The 24162-nt window shown below is 43.4% G+C and overlaps 1 protein-coding gene across 3 annotated transcripts in view; it reads right to left on the reverse strand.

Moving 5' to 3' along the window:
- Nucleotides 1-24162, reverse strand: part of IGF2R (insulin like growth factor 2 receptor) — a 315579-nt gene that overhangs the window by 102639 nt on the left and 188778 nt on the right. For all 3 annotated transcript variants that reach the window (XM_029596695.1, XM_029596693.1, XM_029596696.1), the window contains exons 26-30: nt 18681-18768; nt 16467-16688; nt 10729-10913; nt 4029-4126; nt 2183-2313 (exon numbers count right to left, since the gene is read on the reverse strand). In XM_029596695.1, the coding sequence (XP_029452555.1) occupies nt 2183-2313; nt 4029-4126; nt 10729-10913; nt 16467-16688; nt 18681-18768 (724 nt within the window). The remainder of the gene's footprint in view (nt 1-2182; nt 2314-4028; nt 4127-10728; nt 10914-16466; nt 16689-18680; nt 18769-24162) is intronic.

The raw sequence follows: 24162 nt of genomic DNA on the forward strand, positions 1-24162 counted from the left end.
ACAGCGGTATATGGATTTCCTTCTGCTTTTTTGTGTTTCCAACTCCACCAGAACTGGTCTTTGTTGTGCTAGAGTGCGGCAAACCTTCATTTACAACCACCCAGGGATTTCCACCCATTTTATAACCCCTCTCAATTCATGCGGCAGTGCTCCTTCCAGAATCCTGCAATTGGGGGTCCTAAGTTACATCATTAGCTGCTGCCACTTCACGATGAGCAGGACTCTCCTCAAACCCCCAACACACACCCGGGAGCACTACCACTGAGTTACCAGGCCCGCCTGCTGTCGCCTTTCGGTTTTTACGTGTCACATTTTTCACCTTTTTCCCTGACAAGTATGGTCATGAAATAAGGCCCATTTAGCAAAGGGAAAACTCTTTAGAGGATGAACTTTTCAGGGAATTCACCATCTCTGCCCTCACTTTTTTTTTAAAAAAACTATTTAGCAAGCATTAATCTATAAACACACATTTAAAGAAAACACAAAAGTGTAAACACGGATAAACAATTAATATACATTGTCAGTCACATTCATTCTAATGCAGTATTATGGTTAGCAAATGGTTGAAAAGTACTGATTCATTAAAAAAATATTATCAGATAAGCTTTATACATTTCCTGTTTAAGTACAAATGTCTTCAGGCAAGAAGATCAAAATTAGTCTCTTGTATATAAATCAAAGGACATAGAAGAATAAATTCCAGATCTGTTTTAAAACTGAACTTAAATATTTTTTTTTTGCAGACCTTCAGTTTTTTTCCACTATAGTTAAATAAAATGAGAATGTGAGGAGGAGTCCTCAGGTAATTTACATAAAATTGCTCTCCAGCGTTGAGGCTTCACCTCTTCCAGAAACCTCAGTTTCACTCAGAAACTGTACACCTAGTGGTCATTTGTAAAAGTACAACGGCCTTCTAAATCACAGTATTTTACTGACCATGCCTCACTGCAAAAATATCTATTTATTTATTTATTTTTATATACTGGTGTTCGATGGTACACATCACATCGGTTTACATTCCAACAGAAGATGCAGGAAATATGTTTCCTTTGTCTAATACATTGAACATTTATAACAAGGAAATTGTTAACAAGGGATAAAACTAAAACATGGAGAATAATTAAACAAGAGAGGAAGAATAATGGAATTAAAATGAAAAGGTACCACAACGGGTTGCACAAAGGGGAGTGGCCCCTTTGTCGCGCGACGCCTGGTGGTAAGGCGCCGTTTACCGGATCGACGCTAGGCGGAATGACGTCAGGGTGGGGCGAGTCTCTTGATCACTGTTTTCCTCTCAGCCTTCTCTTCTCAGTTTCCAACGTGGGTTTTTTCATTTTTTTTGTCTTTTTCTCTTCAGTGTGAGGTTTTAAAAGTGCCCAATGCTGGTGGGCAGCCCCCTCCGCATAGGTGCCTGGTGGTAAGGCGCCGTTTACCAGATCGACGCTAGGGCACTTTTAAAACCTCACACTGAAGAGAAAGAAAAAAAATGAAAACGATCCACGTTGGAAACTGAGAAGAGAAGGCTGAGAGGAAAACAGTGATCAAGAGACCCCCCCCCCCCCCCCGACGTCATTCCACCTAGCGTCGCTCCGGTAAACGGCACCTTACCACCAGGCGTCGCGCGCCGAAGGGGCGCGACAAAGGGGCACGCCCCTTTATGCACCCCTTCGTGCAACCTTTTCATTTTAACTTCCATTATTCTTCCTCTTTTGTTTAATTATTCTCCATGTTTTAGTTTTATCCCTTGTTAACAATTTCCTTGTTATAAATGTTCAATGTATTAGACAAAGGAAACATATTTCCTGCATCTTCTGTTGGAACGAAAACCGATGTGATGTGTAACATCGAACACCGGTATATAAAAATAAATACATACACAAGGAATACTTCCCAACCCTGTCCTGGGGACCCCACAGCCAGTCGGGTTTTCAGGATCTACACAATGAATATGCAGGAGATACATTTGCATATCAAGGCGACTCAGTATATGCAAATGTCTCTCCTGCATATTCATTGCGGATGTGTCCTGAAAACCCGACTGGCTGTGGGGTCCCCAGGACAGGTTTGGGAAGCCCTGATTTACGTGGTTTATTAGAGAGAGCCAGGCATATTCTAGGGAAGAAACTAAAACAAATTATGGAAAAAGTGAGTTTTAATCTAATTAAAGAAATCTCTTGCTCACCCGTCTCTGGGACCAGGGAGTTGCAAACATTAATGTAGAACTTTTGTACAGATCCTGATCTTGTAACAGCCTCCCAGTTCTCCTTGTACTGCGATAGCGGCGAGAGATCATATGAGTTGCCATCACTGTCTCTAGATTAAAAGGGAAGATGAGAGTTTAAGAGTAACATTTTATAATCCTAAGAGGTGCGGAAGGCAAACTTAGCAAAAATAAATCCATGCTGAGTTTTCTTAAGCAAATGACTTTTCAAATACATGAAAGTGCACCAAAGCAATGGAAACACCTGGGAGGTTACGGCTTCACACGTGGTCTTTGCCAGTTTCCGCCAGGGAGAGGAGGTTGCAAGGAGCAAACTAACGGACCAATTCAGTAAAGTCCGCGGGAGAGCGGACAAATGCCCGCTCTCCCAGCCCGCGCACAGGCCACTCGCCTGTGCGCGCGATGCAGTATTTAAATTAGGTGGAGCGGTAGAAACGGGAAAAAGGAGGCACTAGGGACACTAGCGCGTCCCTAGTGCCTCCTTTTGACCCGGAGCGGCGGCTGTCAGCGGGTTTGACAGCAGACGCTCAATTTTGCCGGCGTCTGTTCTCGAGCCCGCTGACAGCCACGGGTTCGGAAACCGGACGCCGGCAAAATTGAGCGTCCGGTTTTCGGCCCGACAGCCGCCGCTCCATTTTACTTTTTTTTTTTTTTTCCAACTTTTTTTTTACTCTTCAGGACCCCCGACTTAATATCGCTATGATATTACGTCGGAGAGTGCACAGAAACGCAGTTTTTACTGCTTTTCTTTGCACTTTCCCAGTGCCGGCAGAAACTAGCGCCTACCTTTGGGTCGGCGCTAATTTCTTAAAGTAAAATGTGCGGCTTGGCTGCACATTTTACTTTCTGTATCGCGCGGGAATAACTAATAGGGCCATCAACATGCATTTGCATGTTGAGGGCGCTATTAGGTGCCGCGGGTTGGACGCACGTTTTCCGCCCCTTACTGAATAAGGGGTAAGGGAAAACGCGCATCCAAGGTCAGGTTAACAGTGCGCTCCGTTGGAACGCACTGTACCGTATCGGCCTGTAAGCCATTTGAAACAGGATGTAATGCCAGCACAGAGACGTCATACGAGCCAGGAAAGGCAGCGTCATTTATTTATTTGATTTATCTTCCGCCTTTCAGCCACTTCACGGCAGATTGCATTCAGCCACTATAGGTATTACCCTGTCCCCAGAGGGTCCACATCTGCCACTGGCACCGGTCATGTCTGGCTCTCTCAGCGCATATGGGTCTCACTGCACAATAAGTTATGCAGCTCACTCCCTGTTTGTGTAAGGAATCTGATGTCTGTGAAAGGCGGCGTGACAACAATGAAATCTGAATTCCTTTGTGTAGCCCCAGAACAGGGCAAGTTCAGGCGCAGTGCACAGATCTGCCAGTATATTTCCAACCAGTTTAAAGAAGGGGATGACAGATTATTTAGTCTCTGTGCCCGACAAGGATCCCAACTGTAGAGATGCTTTTTATATTATTTTGGACACCTGCTGCTGGAGACTGGAATAAGATCAGCTATTCATATGGCCCCTTAGTGAACAGGGGACACAAGAAAAATGTAACACCTCTATTGTTTTTCTTTTAATTTAGTGCTGCAAGCTGTTTTAGTTTCAGTAATGGTAATGACAGACGTTTAAAACAGCCCAAATCAGCTTTCCTGATTGGTTACTAAAGGATCTTGGGAGTCGCCTTCAACATCTGTGTGGCCACCTAAAGGGTTTAAATCAGGTCAGCAGTGAATAAATAAAGTGATCCTGCGGTGAATAGTAAGAAAAAAATGCTAACAAGCGTCACGATTGCACTTACTTCAGGGAACACTGAACAGATTTGAAAGGCGGACAAGCGTATGGAGTGTGCCATTCAAATAAGTATGTACAGTCCGCAGTCTCCTCCCGAAACACCGGCTAGAAACAGAAATAGTAATTAAACATTTGAGACTGGTAAAAAAAAAAAAAAAGAGTAAATTTACAGTGCATTTTAGGATTGTTTTTCATGACATTTAATGGGTGTTACAGCACAAAGATGTTTTGTACACAGTGCTTATATGCGCTCCATTCACCACTACCTTTACAAAATCAGGTAGTGGTAAATGGCGTTTTCCCTGAGGAGGGGGCTGTTACTAACCGTGTGCCTCATATTTGTGAGCCACATAATGGAAGGGTTGTCGGGAAAAGTTTGTCTTTTGCTGATACCAAAATCTGTAACAGGGTGGACGGCCAGGAAGGATCTGGTGAAGCTGAAGAAATGGTTTAAGGTCTGGCAGCTAAGATGCAGAGTAATGAACTTAGGATGCACCCACCCAAGGGAAAGGTGCAGTACTGGAGGTGAAATTCTTCTAAGCACAAAGGAAGAGCAGGATTTGGGGGGGTGATTGTATCTAATGGTAAAAGCCAGAAAGGTTGTGTATAGTGTGTACCAAAGTGTAGGGATGAGTAGTGATACTTTTGGTGAATTGTTGTCTTGAAGTGTATTTTAGCTTGTATATCTGTTTTGAAATGATGTATTTTTTGTTATTGTAAACTGCCTAGACTACGTATTTCTACATGTGATTTGAAAGGCTGGCAATGTCTCAGTCAGCAAGCTGACTGCCTTCTGCTTTGGTTTTAAATGTTTTTATGATTCATGTATGCAGAAATTTGTGAATCGCCATGTGCACAGGAGTGTGCAGTAAATAGTTTTAAATAAAATAAACCTAGGCAGTATATGAAGTCTGAACAAATAAGAACATAAGAACATGCCATACTGGGTCAGACTGAGAGTCCATCAAGCCCAGCATCCTGTTCCAACAGAGGCCAATCCAGCCCATAAGAACCTGGCAAGTACCCAAATATAAAACAGCCAGCTGTAAAAACTGCCAAGATCTTCTTAAAAGACAGCAGGAGAAATATTCTGGAACCAAACTAGTTTCTACTGAGATTTAAGTTTAAGAAAGAGAAATATTGCGTCCTCCCTGAACTTGTGTAGTGCACTGCTTGACCTGACACAGCGTGGCTTGATATAATGCAAGATGGCTTAAAACTCGGTCAAAGAATGGCTTTCCAAATCTGATAAATATTCAGCAGCACTTAGCCGGATAAATACGAACTTATCCAACCAAGTGGTGGCAGATGCTCCACCCCTTGCACAAGTTGGGATATTTCATTAATTTGCATTATTTCAATTATATCCCTTTGGTTGGAAGCATTTTGTAAAATTATACAAAACAATGAAACCTAAACCTTTCCTGCGGCACTTACATACCCCCAGTTACGTTCTCTACACCGATAATCTGCTCAAGAAAAATAAGCAGTGATAAGAAATGCTCTATCTTCCCAGTGCATGCTGGGCTCCAATCAGTTCCAGGGGGTGTGTGAAAGCGTCTGACCCAAAGTAAAGCCAAACAGATCCAGGAGTTACAGAAACCTCCTCACAAAGGGAAGGCTCCCACTATCAGCTCTTTAGCAATCCCAGCTTCTAAATGTTTCATGGCAGTAAAAAGAAACACCTAGAGTCATTGGTGATCTGGACATTTCTTTCTTTCCGGGGGGGGGGGGGGGGGGGTCTGGCTGGCTTTTTATCCCTTTTATTCATTTGTATCAGTTTACAAAAATAATTTGTGCCTTCATGTGCATGGGGTTGAATTTGTATTTTCCATTTGTGTGTGACCGTATATCACTATAGACCGAATATTTTTATTAGGGGTGGGGGTATGTATGAGGTGCGATGCGGGGTATGTATGAGGTGGGGGTATTTATGAGGTGGGGGTATGTATGAGGTGTGATGTGGGGTATTTATGAGGTGGGGGTATGTATGAGGTGGGGGTATGTATGAGGTGTGAGGTGGTTGAGAGGATGGGGGGTGTATGAGGTGGGGTATGTATGAGGTGAGGGGTATGTATTATGATGGGGAGGGGTGTATGAGGTGGGGTATGTATGAGGTGGGGGTATGTATGAGGTGGGGGTATGTATGAGGTGTGATGCGGGGTATGTATGAGGTGGGGGTATGTATGAGGTGTGATGCGGGGTATGTATGAGGTGGGGGTATGTATGAGGTGTGATGCGGGGTATTTATGAGGTGGGGTATGTATTGAGGGTGATGCGGCGGGGTGTTTATGAGGTGGGGTCATGTATGAGGTGTGATGCGGGGTATTTATAAGGTGGGGGCATGTATGAGGTGTGATGCGGGGGGTGGGTATATAAGGTGGGGGGTATGAGATGAGGTGTGGGGTATTTATAAGTGGGGGCATGTATTGGGGTGATGCGGGGTATTTATAAGGTGGGGTCATGTATGAGGTGTGATGCGGGGTATTTATGAGGTGGGGTATGTATGAGGTGTGATGTGGGGTATTTATGAGGTGGGGTCATGTATGAGGTGTGATGTGGGGTATTTATGAGGTGGGGTCATGTATGAGGTGTGATGCGGGGTATTTATGAGGTGGGGGTATGAATGAGGTGTGATGGGGGTATTTATGAGGTGGGGGTTATGAATGAGGTGTGATGGGGGTGGTATTTATGAGGTGGGGTATGTATGAGGTGTTGTGATGGGGTATTTTATGAGGTGGGGGTATTATGTATGAGGTGTGATGTGGGGTATTTATGAGGTGGGGGTATTTATAAGGTGGGGGCATGTATGAGGTGTGATGCAGGGTATTTATGAGGTGGGGGTATTTATAAGGTGGGGGCATGTATGAGGTGTGATGCAGGGATTTATGGGTGGGGTATGTATGAGTGATGTGGGGTATTTATGAGGTGGGGTATGTATGAGGTGTGATGTGGGGTATTTATGAGGTGGGGGTATTTATAAGGTGGGGCATGTATGAGGTGTGATGCGGGGTATTTATAAGGTGGGGGCAGGGTATTTATGAGGTGGGGGTATGTATGAGGTGTGATGCGGGGTGTTTATGAGGTGGGGTCATGTATGAGGTGTGATGCGGGGTATTTATGAGGTGGGGTCATGTATGAGGTGTGATGCGGGGTATTTATAAGGTGGGGGCATGTATGAGGTGTGATGCGGGTATGGTATTATAAGGTGGGGTCATGTATGGGTGTGATGCGGGGTATTTATGAGGTGGGGTATGTAGGAGGGTGTGATGTGGGGGTATTTGAGGTGGGGTCATGTATGAGGTGTGATGTGGGGTATTTATGAGGTGGGGGTATGAATGAGGTGTGATGCGGGGTATTTATGAGGTGGGGTATGAATGAGTGTGATGCGGGGTATTTATGAGGTGGGTAGGTATGAGGTGTGATGTGGGGTATTTATGAGGTGGGGGTATGTATGAGGTGTGATGTGGGGTATTATGAGGGGGTGGGGTATTTATAGGTGGGGGCAATGTATGAGGTGTGATGCAGGGTATTTATGAGGTGGGGTATGTATGAGTGTGTGATGTGGGGTTATTATGAGGTGGGGGTACTGTACTGAGGTGTGAGTGGGGTATTTATGAGGTGGGGGGTATTAATAAGGTGGGGGCATGTATGAGGTGTGATGCAGGGTATTTATGAGGTGGGGGTATTTATAAGGTGGGGGCATGTATGAGGTGTGATGCAGGGTATTTATGAGGTGGGGGTATGTATGAGGTGTGATGTGGGGTATTTAATGAATATTGATGCTCTGTATTTTTGTACAATAGAAGTAAGATTGGCTCTCATTCATGTTGTTTAATCCTTTCTCTCCCTCCCATCAGAATCCTTTCCTCCTTTCTCGCTCTGGCCCTGGGAGCTTTTCTCCTCCTCTTTCTCCCTTTAAGAGGGTCCTCTCCTCCTCGCTCCCTTTAGCCTTCCTTTCCCTCCCAGGATCTTTCCTTCTCTGTCTTCCTTTCCCAGGGTCGTCCTTTTTCTCCTGGCCACCCCCACCCAGGATCCTCTCCCTCCTTTCCCTTCTGGCCCCCTCTTCTTTCTCCTCGCTGCCACCTCCATCCCCTCCTTGCACATCTCCCCCCCCCAGTCCTTCTCTCCATGCCCATCCTTTTCCACTGCCTGCAGAGAGCAGAATCTGCTTTACCATACGCGGTGAGGATTGGGCTGCACATGTCCTGGTACTTACAGACAGGGCCTCGCGCTCCTCGCACTACCAGAAGGGAGGAGGAGGTCAGAGAGAAAGTAATGAGGACATGAGATACAGTCGGGGGGTGAGGAGCTGCAGGGGGAGAGGAACGCAGGCGGGCAGTGCATGCCATGGCTGCCGGCCTGGAAGAGAACCACACAACACAGGAAATGGCAGGGTGGGGATGGATGAGTTCAGTCGCCAGCCAGGAGGTGGACTGACGTCGGGCTCAGGGAAGCAGCAGCTGGAGGGGGGCCAGGCAGATGTTTACCTGACAGAGTGAGAGTAGAGCAGCTCACGGACTGCAGGAGCCCAGCCCGCCCCATTCCCTCCTGCCCATCTGCACCAGAGCTGGGGCAGGTGCGCTGGCTGAGGCAAGCTGAGCGCGTTGCACCGGCTGCTGGAGGGGTGGAAGTCCATGCGTGAACATCTCCATGCATTCCATTCCCACCTTCCAGCAGATGCTAACCATTTAACCTCCAGATAATCCAAAGAAAGTCTGGGCAACGGACAAGCCTGGGAAGGAAGGGGACCCGTTTCCTCGCTCTGAGCCCAGCTCCTTGTGCCTCTGCTCTTTTCTCATCCCTGCTGGCTTCCTGCTCTGAATGCAGGACCAAGCTTCTCCAAGACAAGCTGGGAAATGCAGCTGCTTGTGCCTCTGCTCTGTTCTCATCCCTGCTGGCTTCCTGCTCTGAATGCAGGACCAAGCTTCTCCAAGACAAGCTGGGAAATGCAGCTGCTTGTGCCTCTGCTCTTTTCTCATCCCTGCTGGCTTCCTGCTCTGAATGCAGGACCAAGCTTCTCCAAGACAAGCTGGGAAATGCAGCTCCTTGTGCCTCTGCTCTTTCTCATCCCTGCTGTCTTCCCTGCTCTGAATGCAGGACCAAGCTTCTCCAAGACAAGCTGGGAAATGCAGCTCCTTGTGCCTCTGCTCTTTTCTCATCCCTGCTGGCTTCCTGCTCTGAATGCAGGACCAAGCTTCTCCAAGACAAGCTGGGAAATGCAGCTCCTTGTGCCTCTGCTCTTTCTCATCCCTGCTGGCTTCCTGCTCTGAATGCAGGACCAAGCTTCTCCAAGACAAGCTGGGAAATGCAGCTCCTTGTGCCTCTGCTCTTTTCTCATCCCTGCTGGCTTCCTGCTCTGAATGCAGGACCAAGCTTCTCCAAGAACAAGCTGGGAAATGCAGCTCCTTGTGCCTCTGCTCTTTTCTCATCCTGCTGGCTTCCTGCTCTGAATGCAGGACAAGCTTCTCCAAGACAAGCTGGGAAATGCGCTCCTGTGCCTCTGCTCTTTTCTCATCCCTGCTGGCTTCCTGCTCTGAATGCAGGACCAAGCTTCTCCAAGACAAGCTGGGAAATGCAGGGAAGGACGAGATTTAGCAGGGATAACTGGGGGACTCCTCTTCCCTGGATGTCCTGGCGTAAAACGGTCCAGAGGCCGGCTGAGGACACAAGAGAGCAGGGGTGGGGAAGGCTAGGGCTTTGCATTTGGGAATTTATATGGTCTGCTCAAAGCGGAAGACGCTGAACTGGGTAGAATGGATGGCTCCATTTTTTTTTGTTTATCTGCCATTATCTATTATTTATTTATTTATTTATTTAAAATATTTGTAGGCCGCGCTATCCAAAGTTCTATGCGGCTTCCAAAAATACATTCGTAAATGGTAACCTACAACATAAAATCTAAATTACACCATTCTTCCAGATTACATAACAATTTAACAAAGAAGACTGACCAAGTCCTTCACAGAGAGCAAGTTTAAACCAGCGCGACACTCCCTGCTGCCACAAAGAAACATAGAAATGACGGCAGAAGAAGACCAAACGGCCCATCCAGTCTGCCCAGCAAGCTTCACACTTTATCCATTTTTTTTTAATCTTCCCCCCCCCCTTTTTTCTCCCTCCCACCCGTCACTATTGGCTTCCAGCACCCTCCGGCCCCAACTCCCTTCCACCCCTCCACCAATGCAGAGAGCAGCGCCGTATCCGCATCCCAGTGAACATCCAGCTCAATCAGGGGTAGCAACTGCCGCAATAAACGGCCACACCCCTGCCCCATACTCTTACCCACCTCTGTTTTGTTTGTTTTTTGGGTTTTTTTTGAGATGGCATCCCTCCATCCTTCCGCTCCGTGAAGGTGGAACACAAACCACTGGCCACTGGCATCCCGCTCCGTGAATGCCTCTGTGGCTTAAGAACATGGTTAAGCCACAGATGGTTAAGAACATGCCATGCTGGGTCAGACCAAGGGTCCATCAAGCCCAGCATCCTGTTTCCAACAGTGGCCAATCCAGGCCACAAGAACCTGGCAAGTACCCAGCACAAGCTACGATCAACGGACGCTGCCTTCACTCCTAAAGGTGAATCCCACTGAGCGTCTGATCTTAAGCTCCTGCTCCCTCTTAAAACCTGAACGCATGCTCTGCCGGCAGGGCCTGCTGAGAACAGGGGGGATGGGGAGAGGACTGCACTATCAAACACTGAATTACCTGCATTAGCGTGCGGTTTACAGAAGCCAGGTTTGCACTGTAAAGTACGTCTTCCGCCTTTGCACTGGGGTCACAGTAGAAGAGGACGGCTGTGGACCGCTGGTAAATTTTGTGGCACGTCTCTCCACCCGTGTAGTTTATCATGATCTGCCCATTTTCAAACGTGATGTTTGTAGTATACAGCCCTGTTCAGAAAAAAAAAAAGACAGAAAATGAAACGGCGTCAAGTGTCCCTCTGGTGATGAAAGCCTCTCTGAATGACTTGCCAACTATTATCTGCCAAGTTCACTGATTAAAATAACTTTCTTGCAGATTCGTTTACTGTACTGCAATATCTTTATTGGACTAACATCAGATGGCTCCAAAGACAACAGGCATAAGCTCCTGATCCCAAACAAGGGCACATTTGAAGGGGACCCATGCTGGCCCAGTAAAAGCACAGGCCAGTTTTCCTCCAGGACCAAATACAGCTATGAGAGCTCGGCATCACTGCACAATGAAAGGGGAAGAGAAAGCTCAAGCTGGGACCTTTCTGTAAGCAATACCAGTCATTGTCTAATGCTGTCAACTAATCATATGACATCGGTTGCTGTAAAAAGAAGGCCTCACCAAGCAGTAACGCTGTGTGAGGCAGGAGGCCTTCTAACCAGCAAACCAAGCAAGCCACGAGCTGACCCAGCTGTCACCGAGCAGCCAAAGACTTCTTTGCTACACAGCAGTTGATTAGAGGAAAAAGCAAGCTGCCTTTGTATGCTTAAGCTTCCTTCACCTCCGAGTTCCTGCAGTAAGAAAATATCAAGCACAGTACAGCACTGTATGCCACAGAAAACACGACGTCCAGAGCACAAGCAGAGGTAAAATGGCATCACAAAATACAAGCCAGTGAGGCCAGAAATAACACATTCACCAACCACTGAACCCCACATACTCAGATTATCTGGAATCCAATGTCCTACAAGAGCAGGATGGACACCCACTTTGCATGCAGGAGTTTTATATAAAATGCAGATAAAGAGCTCTTGTGTAGCCCCGCGAGTGATTAGAGGCCTACAACTGAGAAACAGGCAGTTTTAATGAAAGAAAAAGAACTCCTCCCCCACGCACAATATAACGCCAGCTTACCTTATTCACCTCTTGCATTTTCAATTTACACTTATAACTAAACGAAACATTTTCGGGTAGATTTTCAAAGGGTTATGCACGTAACTTACGCGCGAAACCCCGAAAACCTGCCCCTGCGCGCGCCGGGCCTATTTTGCATAGGCTCGGGGGTGCGCACAAGCCCCGGGACGCGCGTATGTCCCGGGGCTTTGTAAAAGGGGCGGGAAGGGTCCAGGTGCATGGGCATGGTGCTGGCCCGGGGGGGCGGGACCGAGCCCTCTGGCACAGCAGCCGTGTCGGAGGTTTGCATGCCAGCAGCCGGCCGGCAGGCATAACTATGGAAAACAAGGTAGGGGGTGGGATTTAGGTAGGGCTGGGGGGGAGCGGAGGGAACGGGGAAAGCCATCGGGGTTTTCCTAGGGCTTGGCGCACGCAAGGTGCACAAGTGTGCGCCCTCTTGCGCGTGCCGACCCCGGATTTTATAACATGCGCGCGGCAGCATGCGAATGTTATAAAATCGGGTGTACATTTGTGAGCGCCGGGTAGCGCGCACAAATGTACCCCCGCACGCACCGATTCGAAAATCTGCCCCTTTAAGTTTACATATATGCATGTGTTTCCCTAAAAATAATGGCTTCCTCTTTTCTGGTCACAGTTTGAGCAAACGATTTACCTCTCAGTCTCTCCCAAGATAATGAAGTGGCTGCAAGCAAGCTTTCTGCAGAATGAACGTGAGACGTCCGCTCTCTGAGGAGCTACTGCAAGCGAAATTACCACCTCTTACAAATACTTATTTCAGGAGATATCTCAAGGCCAGGGGTGAACTGGGCAACACAGAAATAGCTTTCACAGCATTGTGCCAAATCAAAAAAGTCCAAACAGGACCCTTTCTCCATCACAGAAAAAGGCTGCTGGCAAGCAAACAAACAAACTTCCATTACACCACGATCACGAAGCAACTGCGATCCCTAAAATACTGATGGTGGAGAATCCCAGTGCCAGTAACAAAATGGAAGCAGGAAGGGCCTTCTCTATGGAAAGGGGACTCCGCTGCTGTGACCCCACCACAGAGCTGAAAAAAGAACTGCAAATGGGAGTTTTTAGCTTGTACCGCACCTGAGAACGTGGGACACACTTCATATGCCACCTCTGCAGGGAGAGAACGTTTCGGAATCAAACCATTACATCAAGGACCTTGTGATTAGGGTAATTAAAGGAAAATGTAAAACAATCCAGAAAGCGAGACTTTTGAACTTAAAACGATCAGACACGAAGCCTGGATGCTTGCAGAATGTCTTTCAGAAAAAAGGAAATGTTTTACTGTACGTGGGGAGTTTTTTTTTTTGCCATTATTTGTCTTGGGGGTCTGTGACAGTCATCAGTCATTCATCCGTCATTTGTTCTGTGTTCAGCCTTCTAGAGCTGATCAAATATCGCCCTCTACTGTCTTCTATTTTAAGATGAAATACTCCTCAGCACTTATTTGTAAATTTCGCATGAAATATCTGTCCCATCCATCCTCTCTTAATGGCACAAGTTTTGCTAGTGCATAAATGTTTCCTGAAGAAGTATCATATCAGGATTTTGGATTTTTTTTCTTTTTTTTAAATATTGTAGAACTGTTGCTCTTTTGATATTATCATTAAGATCTCTGGCGTTCCAAGTAATTCTTTGTTGGACGTTAACCATATACATTAAATATTACTAATTGCCCTAAATGTACGTTAAACATTGTTTACCACTCCAGTATACACACAAGCAGGTACATATAGAGCCACTGTGATTCCCATTCTGTTCCCACAAGTGTCTGATGCAGGCATAGCACAAACATTTTCACAAAGTTTCAGCAATTTCTGATTAAGTTCTTACAACCTTGCAGTTTTCTCCAGTAAACAGAGATTATCCTAGAAAGGCAATCTAGATTAAGGTTGTTGCTATTGGTGTTTTCAGCTGTTTCCCTTTCAAACTCCACACACAATTTTGCATGTTAAAAGTAGCATATTTGGGGAAGAACAAAGACACAGGTGGCATGAGGTGTAACCACAGATGCGCTGAGCCCTGGCTTTGTAGGTCTTCCTCACCTTGGGCCAGAGTTCTGATATGAATTTCGTGGCTCCCACTCCTACAATGGGGAAGCTTGGTCCCATTGCTATGGCTGGTGGAGGGTTGGTCACCGCTAGCAAGGAGGCATTGTTGAATCCCTTAGATTCTCGTCCTCCAGCAGCTAAATGCTGCTGGAGGACGAGAATTTCTATCAAGCAAGGACTAGCCAAACCGATCTCTCTGGCAATGGATATTCCACACGAGAATTTGAATATATGTTTGGTGACTGTGATGCAATCAAAGCATTATTTGGATAGAGATGAATAGGTCCAATTCTTAAAAACGAATCCATTCTGGCAGATATGACCTCCACTGGATATAGACATATTTGATGTTTTCCTGTCTCTCTCAGACTCGATGCCTTTTCCTGTGTTGACTTATGCTTTACTCTGAGATCAAACAAGATCTGGAGGCAGCATTTATCTCGGTGTTTATTTAATGCTAAGCTTTTATATACCGTTAGAGCTGTCACAACGGTTTAAGTCACCAGTCCACAATGGAATACGATGTCTGTTTTCTTCTTAACTGTGTAAGCAGTTTCCTGGTCTTATTGCCACACGTCTACAGTTTATCCTTGCACAGCAGTCAGCTCCATAGCAGGCTGACTTATTTCAGCAGCAGCAGTATTGGGCCTACTCATCTCAGGCCAGACACCACTACTGATTACCATTTCTGTGGATAGATCAGATTATACTCCTCTGATTACTGGCTTAAAAAAGTAGAGTGGACGGAACATTTGAGGGAACTCACTGCTCTTTACTTTCTGGAAAATGACCCCTCTATGGAGAACAAATCTATTTTGTGGGATTCATTTAAGACAGTGCTCCACGGTTAAGAGATTTCATAGTTCTACTGAAAGGACACAACAAAATCACTGGAAAGGCAGAAGAAAAATTATCAGGTAACAACTATGCCACCACCAGCCAGGCAGAAATCTTGCAGGAATAGGAAAAAAATAACAGCTGCTGAAATAAGTCAACCTGCTATGGAGCTGACTACTGTGCAAGGATAAACTGTAGATGTCTGCCAATAAGACCAGTAAACCGTTCACACAGTTAAGAAGAAAACAGACATCGTATTCCACTGAGCACTGGTGGCTTAGTGGCAATTGACATGTTACTTATATAATCTGTAGTGATGTTTGAATGATCATAGACATGTTCTATAAAAACAAAAATGACACTATTTAAGAAATTAGAACTGCTGGAGGCTTAATAAACCGATGATGTGGCAATGATTAATTCAGGCACTTTTACAAGGATTTATAACCAGCTGCTAATTTTTTGCAGGGCATTAATTCTGTGATGTTATCTGAAACGGATATAAAAGGGCCCTATATATCATGGAGAGTGATAAAACTATTGGGGATTTGCCCACTGGAAAATCCCCTGCAGCAGTTGGCATGCTTACCGAATGGTATCAACCAGGGGTCCCCAAACTCAATGCTCGAGAGCTGCAACCCAGTCACATTTTCGGGATTTCCACAATGAAGATATCTATTTGCATACAACGGAGGCAATGCATGCAAACAGATCTCATGCACAGTCACTGTGGCAATCTTAATAACCTGACTAGGTTGCAGCCCCCGAGGATTGAATTTGGGGGACCCCTGTATAAATCACAAAAAGAGTGGCTGCCAGTAAAATTGCTTGAGCCACAGTTGATTTGATGAGATGTTCACTGACACTAATACCTTAAAAAAAAGCTAAAGATACTACCCCATACTCCCCAATATCTTTGTTAAATGTAGATTCTAAAATTTGGAGAAGGATATTAGATAACAGATTAGCTGAAGTGATACATACTCTAGTGCGTTCAGATTAAACAGTTTCCATTCTACAGAGGAATACAGGCATGAACATTTGGACAGTTTTTGACAGGATAAGATAACTACACTGAAACATAACTTTCCATTTCTGTGGGCAAAAGAGAGCAGAAGGTACTTTGGTATCTGTTTGGTGGCAGATTGGAAGCGACGATTTTACATGAATTATGATCCACTGATGAAGCAAATGTACTTAAAAGATTTAATTTTGGTCCGATATTCACAAAGTAAACGTGATGTGAAAAATATACATAGTTATGCCATAGGGGAAGGTTTTCGACTGTAGGATTTTATTCATTTCATTTGTTCAATAGAACTTAAACAGTATGAGGGAGAGGTGGGAAGTAGGATATTCTTGTATTGGGTGCAGGGATTGGTTACTGGGGTACTGTATATATTACAAAATTTATTTCTTTGATGATCCATTCTTGTAAGCTATTATGCTGCGGAGCAGTTGTGACCATTACAGATTGTTTTGATGATTATGCTTGATATATGTTCTTGGCTCAATAAAGATACAAATTTAAAAAAAAAAAAAAAAAAAAAGAGTGCATGGAAACCAAGATTACCAAGCTTATGCGGAAATGATCTGAACATGGGAGAAAATAAAAGGATAAAGAAAGAAACCTTGTACAAGGAAAGACATACATACTAAAATTCTCCTTCATTTGCAATGTGGCCAGCACAGAAAGACTAAGTAGTACTATACCTGCTATTCTCGTAACCGTACGGTCAGCAATCTGGACTTGGCAGGATGACACGACATCTGATGGTTTGGCTTTCTTAGGCTGGCATGAAGAATCTGAGATCCCACCACAGACTCGGAAGTGGTACTCATATTTGTCAGTGGTCACTGTAATGTCCTGGCCACCGAGAGCTGTCAGGTTATAAGAATATCCGTATCTTGGGTCTTGCACCTGACAGTTGGTGCCTTCAAACAAATTGGAATGCATATTATAGAAAACATGAATATACAGACTACAAATAACTTCTTTTCATGTTCTTGCAGGCTTTTCATGTTCTTGCAGGCTTTTCCTAACTCCAATATTATTTAACTCCTAACAATCAACACACATCACCATCAATATCACTATTAGCTACCACTTACAATGTAATTATATGTAATTATCTGGTTTTCCTTTTCCTTCTTACTCCAAGTTCTATTTTTACTTGTTACATGTAACTGCTTTTTCCGCACTATTGTTCAAGTTTAAGTTTATTATAATTGCACCCCTGTTTCTTGTGAACCAGCATGATGGGACTATTGTCTTGAATGTTGGTATATAAAAAACTTAAATAAATAAAATAAAATAAATGTTAATATAAAATACTACACTGCATTTGCTTATAATTATACTGTAAGCAGCCTGGTTTTCCCCATAAATACTTTTTTGTATTTGTATCCCACCTTTCCAAATAATGCTTAAGACGGCTTACAGCATTATTCCAACTCCGGTGCAACAAAGACCCTGCCACGAGGAGTTTATAATCTAAGAGGGTGCCAGAGGTCATAGGAAATACAATGAGCTGCCCAAGGTCAGAAGGAATGTCTGTGGGGGAATCCCTGGTTCTCCGACCATTGCTAAAAGCCTCTCATGTGTATTAAAAGCTCTGCTGATTGCCTAAGCAATCAGCAGAGCTGCCACAAAAGCCACTGACCAAGTAAAGAAAAACAAACAAGAGCTTTTTGCTCTGTGTAATACTGACATGACAGCAGATAATTTACAGTAACTTGTCTCCAAAGTTATTGTTATCTTGTGATTCTGTACATCCACTTTCCAATCATTCCAGGGTCTTACACAATCAGTGCATCAAAGGCTTGGAGTTGTAAGATTCTTAAATGGTTAAAATGTTCCTGAAACTTTCTAGGAATATTTCCATCAGCCTTAATGGTGTGCATCCCTCATTTGTTAATGATTTCTGGATGATGCTGCAGAGAGCTGCTAAATTTGTGCTACTGTGGCTTTTTTGCATGAAGCGAGGGGAAAGCCAAAAACCAACCAGGAGTCTATGGCACTGTAGCAGGATTAGAGATGGGTGGGCTAGATGGCCCTTGATGACCTTCTCTGCCATCATAATCTGTATTTCTATGTACTCACAGTCTTTCAGGTATAAAAGCAACTCTCTTTGAGATGAACTAGCGCCACTTCTTATTTTAGCACCTAGCAGCTCACTGAATAAAACATCCAGTAACCAGTAACTAGGACCAGGGTCATGCAGAGTTAGATCTAGAGCTGGAAATAAACCCCCATGAGCACCAGACGTTCTCGTGACTCAGTTCTGCGCTCTGATCATTACATCAGAATCCTTAGCAATGTTCTACTTTATACCAAATGGCCGGGCCAAAACAATTTTTACATTTTAAAACAAAAAATGGATAAACTAATTTCCTTTGAAACTTTCTTCAATCTAAATTCTCTCACTCCCTGTAACATCTCAACCTGCAATAACCCTCTTATTTTATTGCAAGATATCAGCAATACATTACAAGTTCACAAATGAATTTATAATTTTCATTCTATTAACTCGCAAAATTATATGGCTTTTCATTCTGCTTTACACCTATATAAAACCGTAAATTTCTAAAAGCCTGGATAGAAACAGAGCAATTCCATACTCAGTTTTACCAGAGAGCTGGCACTAAATGGATTTATCCTAGAATCCTGGGATAAATGTTTAAGATAAGACTTTGTTCCCTACTTTTATTCAACGATTAATGTCTCTGCTATAAAACTTCAGTAATTCTACAGAAGAACAGAAACAGCAAAACACCTAGCGATACGGTGCCGTTAAAAAAACAAAAACAGTCTGATCTGAAAATGTTTTTGGAAACATTGGCAGGTGCATAATACTATATTACACCACCAAATCAACCACGATCAAATATAGCTCTACCACCAAAATCTTAATGTCTAGTGCTTACCTTCTGCTCTGCGAATAGGACAAGCTTCACGAGTTCTCCAGACAAAAACAAATTCACAGCCATTCTGCTCTTGGAACACAGGCGATCCCTACACCAGAAATTAAGGGGGAGCTCATTTAGAAGTTGAAAATAATTTTTTTCTATAATTTATGGATGTTTTATGTAAACCACACGGAACACAAAAATGTGTTTGACAGTCTGCAGTATAGAAAAGTTTAAATAAATAAAAATAACAATTTGAATTATTTTGGGTCTTGAGAACAGAGAAAGAAAACAGCAAGAAAGAAAATTTCCATTCTTATTTATTTATTTATTTAACAACTTTTAATATACCGACGTTCGTATGGCACATCACGCCGGTTTACAGGTAACTCAAAGAAGGAGGAATTACAATGAACAGGGGGGCAGGGGATGGGAGCAGGCCAGAAAGAGGAGGGGGGTGGGGGATACAGGAGAAGAGAGGGAAAAAATAGGTAGGGTGAGAGAGAGAATAATACAACCGTAAATATAGAGGGAATTATTTACCTCTTTCCAATTTACCTCTTTCCAATTTAGAAAAGAAATTAATTATTTGCATTCCAAATTCAGTCAAAAGGAAAAACTTGAAAGCTAAAGATTTGAAACTATGTCCCTTGATTTTTAGCACACAGATGTTCTTGAGTGAAAAAAAGGGGGTAGTTAGCATTTTACTGCTGATTTGTTTCAAATTCATGTGACTTGTAGTGCCTGAAAATGGAAGACCACTGCCATTTTTTGGGTCTCGGTTCCCATCCCATCCACAAAGTTTGATCTTGAAGGTAGACAATTTATTGACACACTATATCTACTGAGGAACGTTAGCAGGAACCCACCAGGCAATCTGATCTGGGCTGTTACAGTTATTTGACTGTTTTTCAATGCTACATACACACAATGCGGTCTGAATGGGCAACAATCATCCTCACTGGGCATCCAACAGCAGAATCGCATGTTTCATCCACAAGGACAGCAAGCACGCTCAGCCAAAGGTCACAAAGTCAGAGCTTTCTTTGCAACTGGGAGAGCAGTTAGCCAGTCCATTCTCAGCAGCATTACTACCAGCAAAGGTTTTTAAAATATTTAGTCAGAAGCTAGAACAAATATAACAATTGGCCCCTTCTTTTCGATTTCTAAACAAGGAAAGGTAAGCATTCAACATTTCTGAAAACTCATTCTACTTATCCACTTCCCCCTATTAAATGCGTCAGGAAATCAGGCCACTGCGTAGCCTCTTAATATAAGCATGTGGTAGATAAGATTCAGATGATAGAATATAACATATATTAAGAGAGAAAGCAAGACTGTATACTTGTAAACCTGGGTTATCTGTACACAGCAGGATAAATCAGCCATAATGCATAATGACATGTGATGGTGCTGACACACAACTGAGCATGCACAGGAATTCCCATGCATACACTGCCTCGTGAGTCCCTCAGTCTCTTCCAACATTTAAGCTTTAGTAAGGTAGTTGACTCTCCAAGGAAATGGGCAAGTATTAAATATGGCCGATTCAACCTTTCTTTTTTTAAATTTATATTTTATTAACCATTGTTTATAAAACACAATACAATAAACACGTATTAATGGTTTTAGATACAATAATATGTAATAATACAGGGATATGTATACAAAGTCAGTCTGAGAATCATCACCGATTGGGCTTGTCCAGTGGCTCGTTCTTGATCACTTCCATTTCTTGTTCTTGTCCATCCTTACTATGGATCTTCCTCTGTTGCCGATTAGTTATGCCGACAAATTATAATAAAACAGTGCAAAATCACCATATATCTTGTAAGTTTAACAGGGGTTTGTAAACCATCTCCAGACCTGATAAGGCTGCCATATGGCCAGAAAGTTGGACTGATTACGGTGTGTTTGTGCGGTCAGTTTATAGAGTTCCTGCATTTTATCTATTTTCACAATAAGCATACGTAATGTAAGGGGATCACTATTCTTCAATTGAGCCGCTATAACACAATGAGAAGCAATAAGTATTTGATGCATCAACAGCCATTCAGATCTGCAGCCAGTTAGTGGTACACTGAGCAGTGCCTGTTCGGGTAATAACCAAAGGTCCTGCTTGAAGATCTGTTGCAAGATTTTTGAGACCATCTCCCAGAACTGCTGTACTTTTGGGCACCCCCACCACATGTAGAAGAATGTCCCTATTTCGCCGCAACCTCTCCAACAGTCAGCAGAGTACCTTATTTTTGCTTTCCATAATTTAAATGGGGTGCAATACCATCTCAATAAAACCTTATAACTGTTTTCTGTCAGGGAGGCTGAAATGGAACTGCGTTTAGTATTGATATAAATAAGGTCCCAGGTGACCTTATCGAATGTCTTCCCTAAATCTTTCTCCCAGGCTACCACAAATGATGGTGTAGTGGTATTGTCTGTGTTAAGGAAGTCATATTTTGGAAATAACCTTTTTTACCTTGTCTGCCTGTGCACACCAATTTTCTAGTTGTATCACCCCTAAGGATAAATCCTTCGCAATGATACTGGTTCGTAGGAACCATCTTTTCCGTTCGGTCATTTTATTCCAGTCAACAATAGCTCTAAGTTGGGCGACAGCGTAATATCGACCCAAATGGGGGACACTCGTAGGAAGTGACTTTTTTGTGTATATGGGAATACATCTCTATCCATTAAAGGGTGTCATTCTTTAAGCGTCTGGAAAGGAATAATACCGCCCATCTCCCTTACCTTTCCAAAGTTTTGTATATTACTCTCCCTCCATCATGCAAAGCTAGATGAATCCCATCCTGGGGGGAAAGACTTATTATGTAATAACGAGGAACTTATAAAATACTTTCTTGTGCCAAACAATTTTGGTTTCCATTGTTTCCATACTTGCATTGTTGTGGATAAAGAGGGTGATTCAACACCGCCCACCAACCACGAGACCCTTGGCTGCCAGTAGTGGCCCACAATGGCATCAAACCCATCATCGCCTGTTCAATATCTGTCCATCTTTTCCGTTCGGTCATTTTATTCCAGTCAACAATAGCTCTAAGTTGGGCGACAGCGTAATATCGACCCAAATGGGGGACACTCAACCCTCCACATATTTTAATCCTATATAGAGTTGATCTCGCCACTCTTGGTGGCTTTCATTTCCAGATGAAAGCAAATATCATTAAAGCATTGAAGTGGAGATATGGATAGGGAGAGTTTGAAATAAAGAAACTTTGGTATCACTGACATTTTAATGGCGGCAATTCGACCCAGCCATGACAACTGATGCCTAGTCCAGCTATCAAGATCTGCAAATATTTTGAGGTAAGAGGCGTATAATCTAAGCGGAAGAGGTCCTCTATCTTATTGCTTATTAGTACCCCCAAATATTTTATTCGGTGAGGAACCCATTTAAAGGGAAACTTGGATTTTATAATTTGAGCCTGATCATCCGGTAAAGATATATTCAAGATCTCTGACTTTTCTAAGTTTAGTTTGAAACCGGATATGGAACTAAATTTTGCTAGTGTGGATACCACATGAGCCAATGAACTGGATGGGTGAGACAAAGTAAACAAAACGTCATCTGCGAATAACGATATCTTGTAGTCAATGCCACCTACTTCTATGCCAGTAATGTTCATTGTTGATTGAATTTTAATGGCTAGTGGTTCCAAAAACAGGGTGAATTAAAGTGGGGACAGCCTTGTCTGGTGCTCCTCTCAATCAGAAATGTTTCTGAATACGTTCCGTTTACCTTGACATAAGCCTACAGATCTTCATACAGAGCATTTAGCCATCTTAAGAAAAGCGGTCCAAAGTTCATTTTCCCCGTTTGGAACAGATATGACCAATGCACCATATCGAACGCTTTTTTCAGCATCAATTGATAATAGAACTATTGAAATGTGCATTTTCTAAGCCCACCAGATGAGATCTATAATCTTGCGGACGTTGTCCGCCGCCATCCTCCCTAGTATGAATTAATTTTGCTAACACCATATTTAAACAATTGGTCAGAATTTGCGCTAGAATTTTCAAATCAATATTATTGAGGGATATGGGGCGGTATGAACCGCACTCTGTGGGGTCTCTGCCCAGTTTGGCCAGTATGGTGATCCCAGCAACATTTGATCCCTGGAAGAGGGACCTACCTTTCGTAGGGAATTGAACATCTCCTTGAGTGGTGGGGCAACTTCTGGAGAAAATGTTTTATAAAAGTGGGCTGCAAACCCATCAAGTCCCGGGGCTTTGTTTATCTTGAGGTCTTTAATTACCTGGATGACCTTGCACAATGAAATTCCTTGTTCAAGGGCTTGTCATTCATCCTCTGCATTCTGTGGGAGTTGGACCTGACTAAGGAATTCCTCTATTTTCTCTTCGCATATTGTGCCATCTTTTGTGTATAGAGCTCCATAGAATCCCTGAAAACGTTCATGTATTGCTTTAGCGGTTACTAATAGAGATCTATCTTCCCCCCTTATTCTAGTAATCTGTGTTTCAGCTTCTGTGCTAGGAGTTTATTTGCTTTGTCTCCCCAGTCAAAGTATTTATTACTGCTTTATCATATTTAATTTATGAGAAGCCTCTGCTAGTGTTAATGCATAAAGTTTGGACCTGGCCTGTTGTAGTTGTTTTAGCACTTCAGCTGTTGGGTTTAATTTGTGCTTGGACTCCATCGAAGTTATTTCATTTTGCAGTTTTTGTTTTTGGATCGCTTTTACTTTTTTCTGATATGCACCCTGGGAAATAAATTTGCCCTGTAATACTGCTTTTAGGCACTCCCAGTATAGAGAAGGATTATCCATAGCTTCCCCATTATTTACTTAATAGGTCTCTATTTCTTCCTTCACTGTTTGACAAAAGGCCTCATCGTCTAATAAGGTGTCATTTAATTTCCAATATTTCCTTCTACACTCGACCCCTATTGTATTTAATGTTAACCCAACCAGTGCATAGTCTGACCATGTGATCTCTAACTTTCTGGGCACTGGTTTTGTCAATCAAAAAGTAATCGATCCTAGAATAGGATTTATGGGGATTGGAATAAAAGGTATAGTTCCTTTCTTGTGGATTATGTGTCCTCCATATATCTAGGAATCCCCATTTAAAGATGAATGATTTAAATTTTTCCTCTTTTTTTTGCTCCTAGCCCTCCCCCTGTGGAATTGTCTAAATGTGGCTGGAGTGTCATATTAAAGTCTCCTGCTACTACCCAGGTTCCCAGCTCTTGTTTGTCCATCATTTTACCCAAATTACCTATATAAGTACTATAGTTATCGTTGGGTGCATAAACATTAAGTAGATTGTATAATTCACTACCTATTTCTATTTGTACCAGCACGTATCTCCCCTCATGCCGTACTGGGCCAGACCAAGGGTCCATCAAGCCCAGCATCCTGTTTCCAACAGTGGCCACTCCAGGCCATAAGAACCTGGCAAGTACCCAAAAACTAAGTCTATTCCATGTTACCGTTGCTAGTAATAGCAGTGGCTATTT

The sequence above is a fragment of the Rhinatrema bivittatum genome, chromosome 3 (assembly GCF_901001135.1).
Source record: "Rhinatrema bivittatum chromosome 3, aRhiBiv1.1, whole genome shotgun sequence".
NCBI lineage: Eukaryota > Metazoa > Chordata > Amphibia > Gymnophiona > Rhinatrematidae > Rhinatrema > Rhinatrema bivittatum.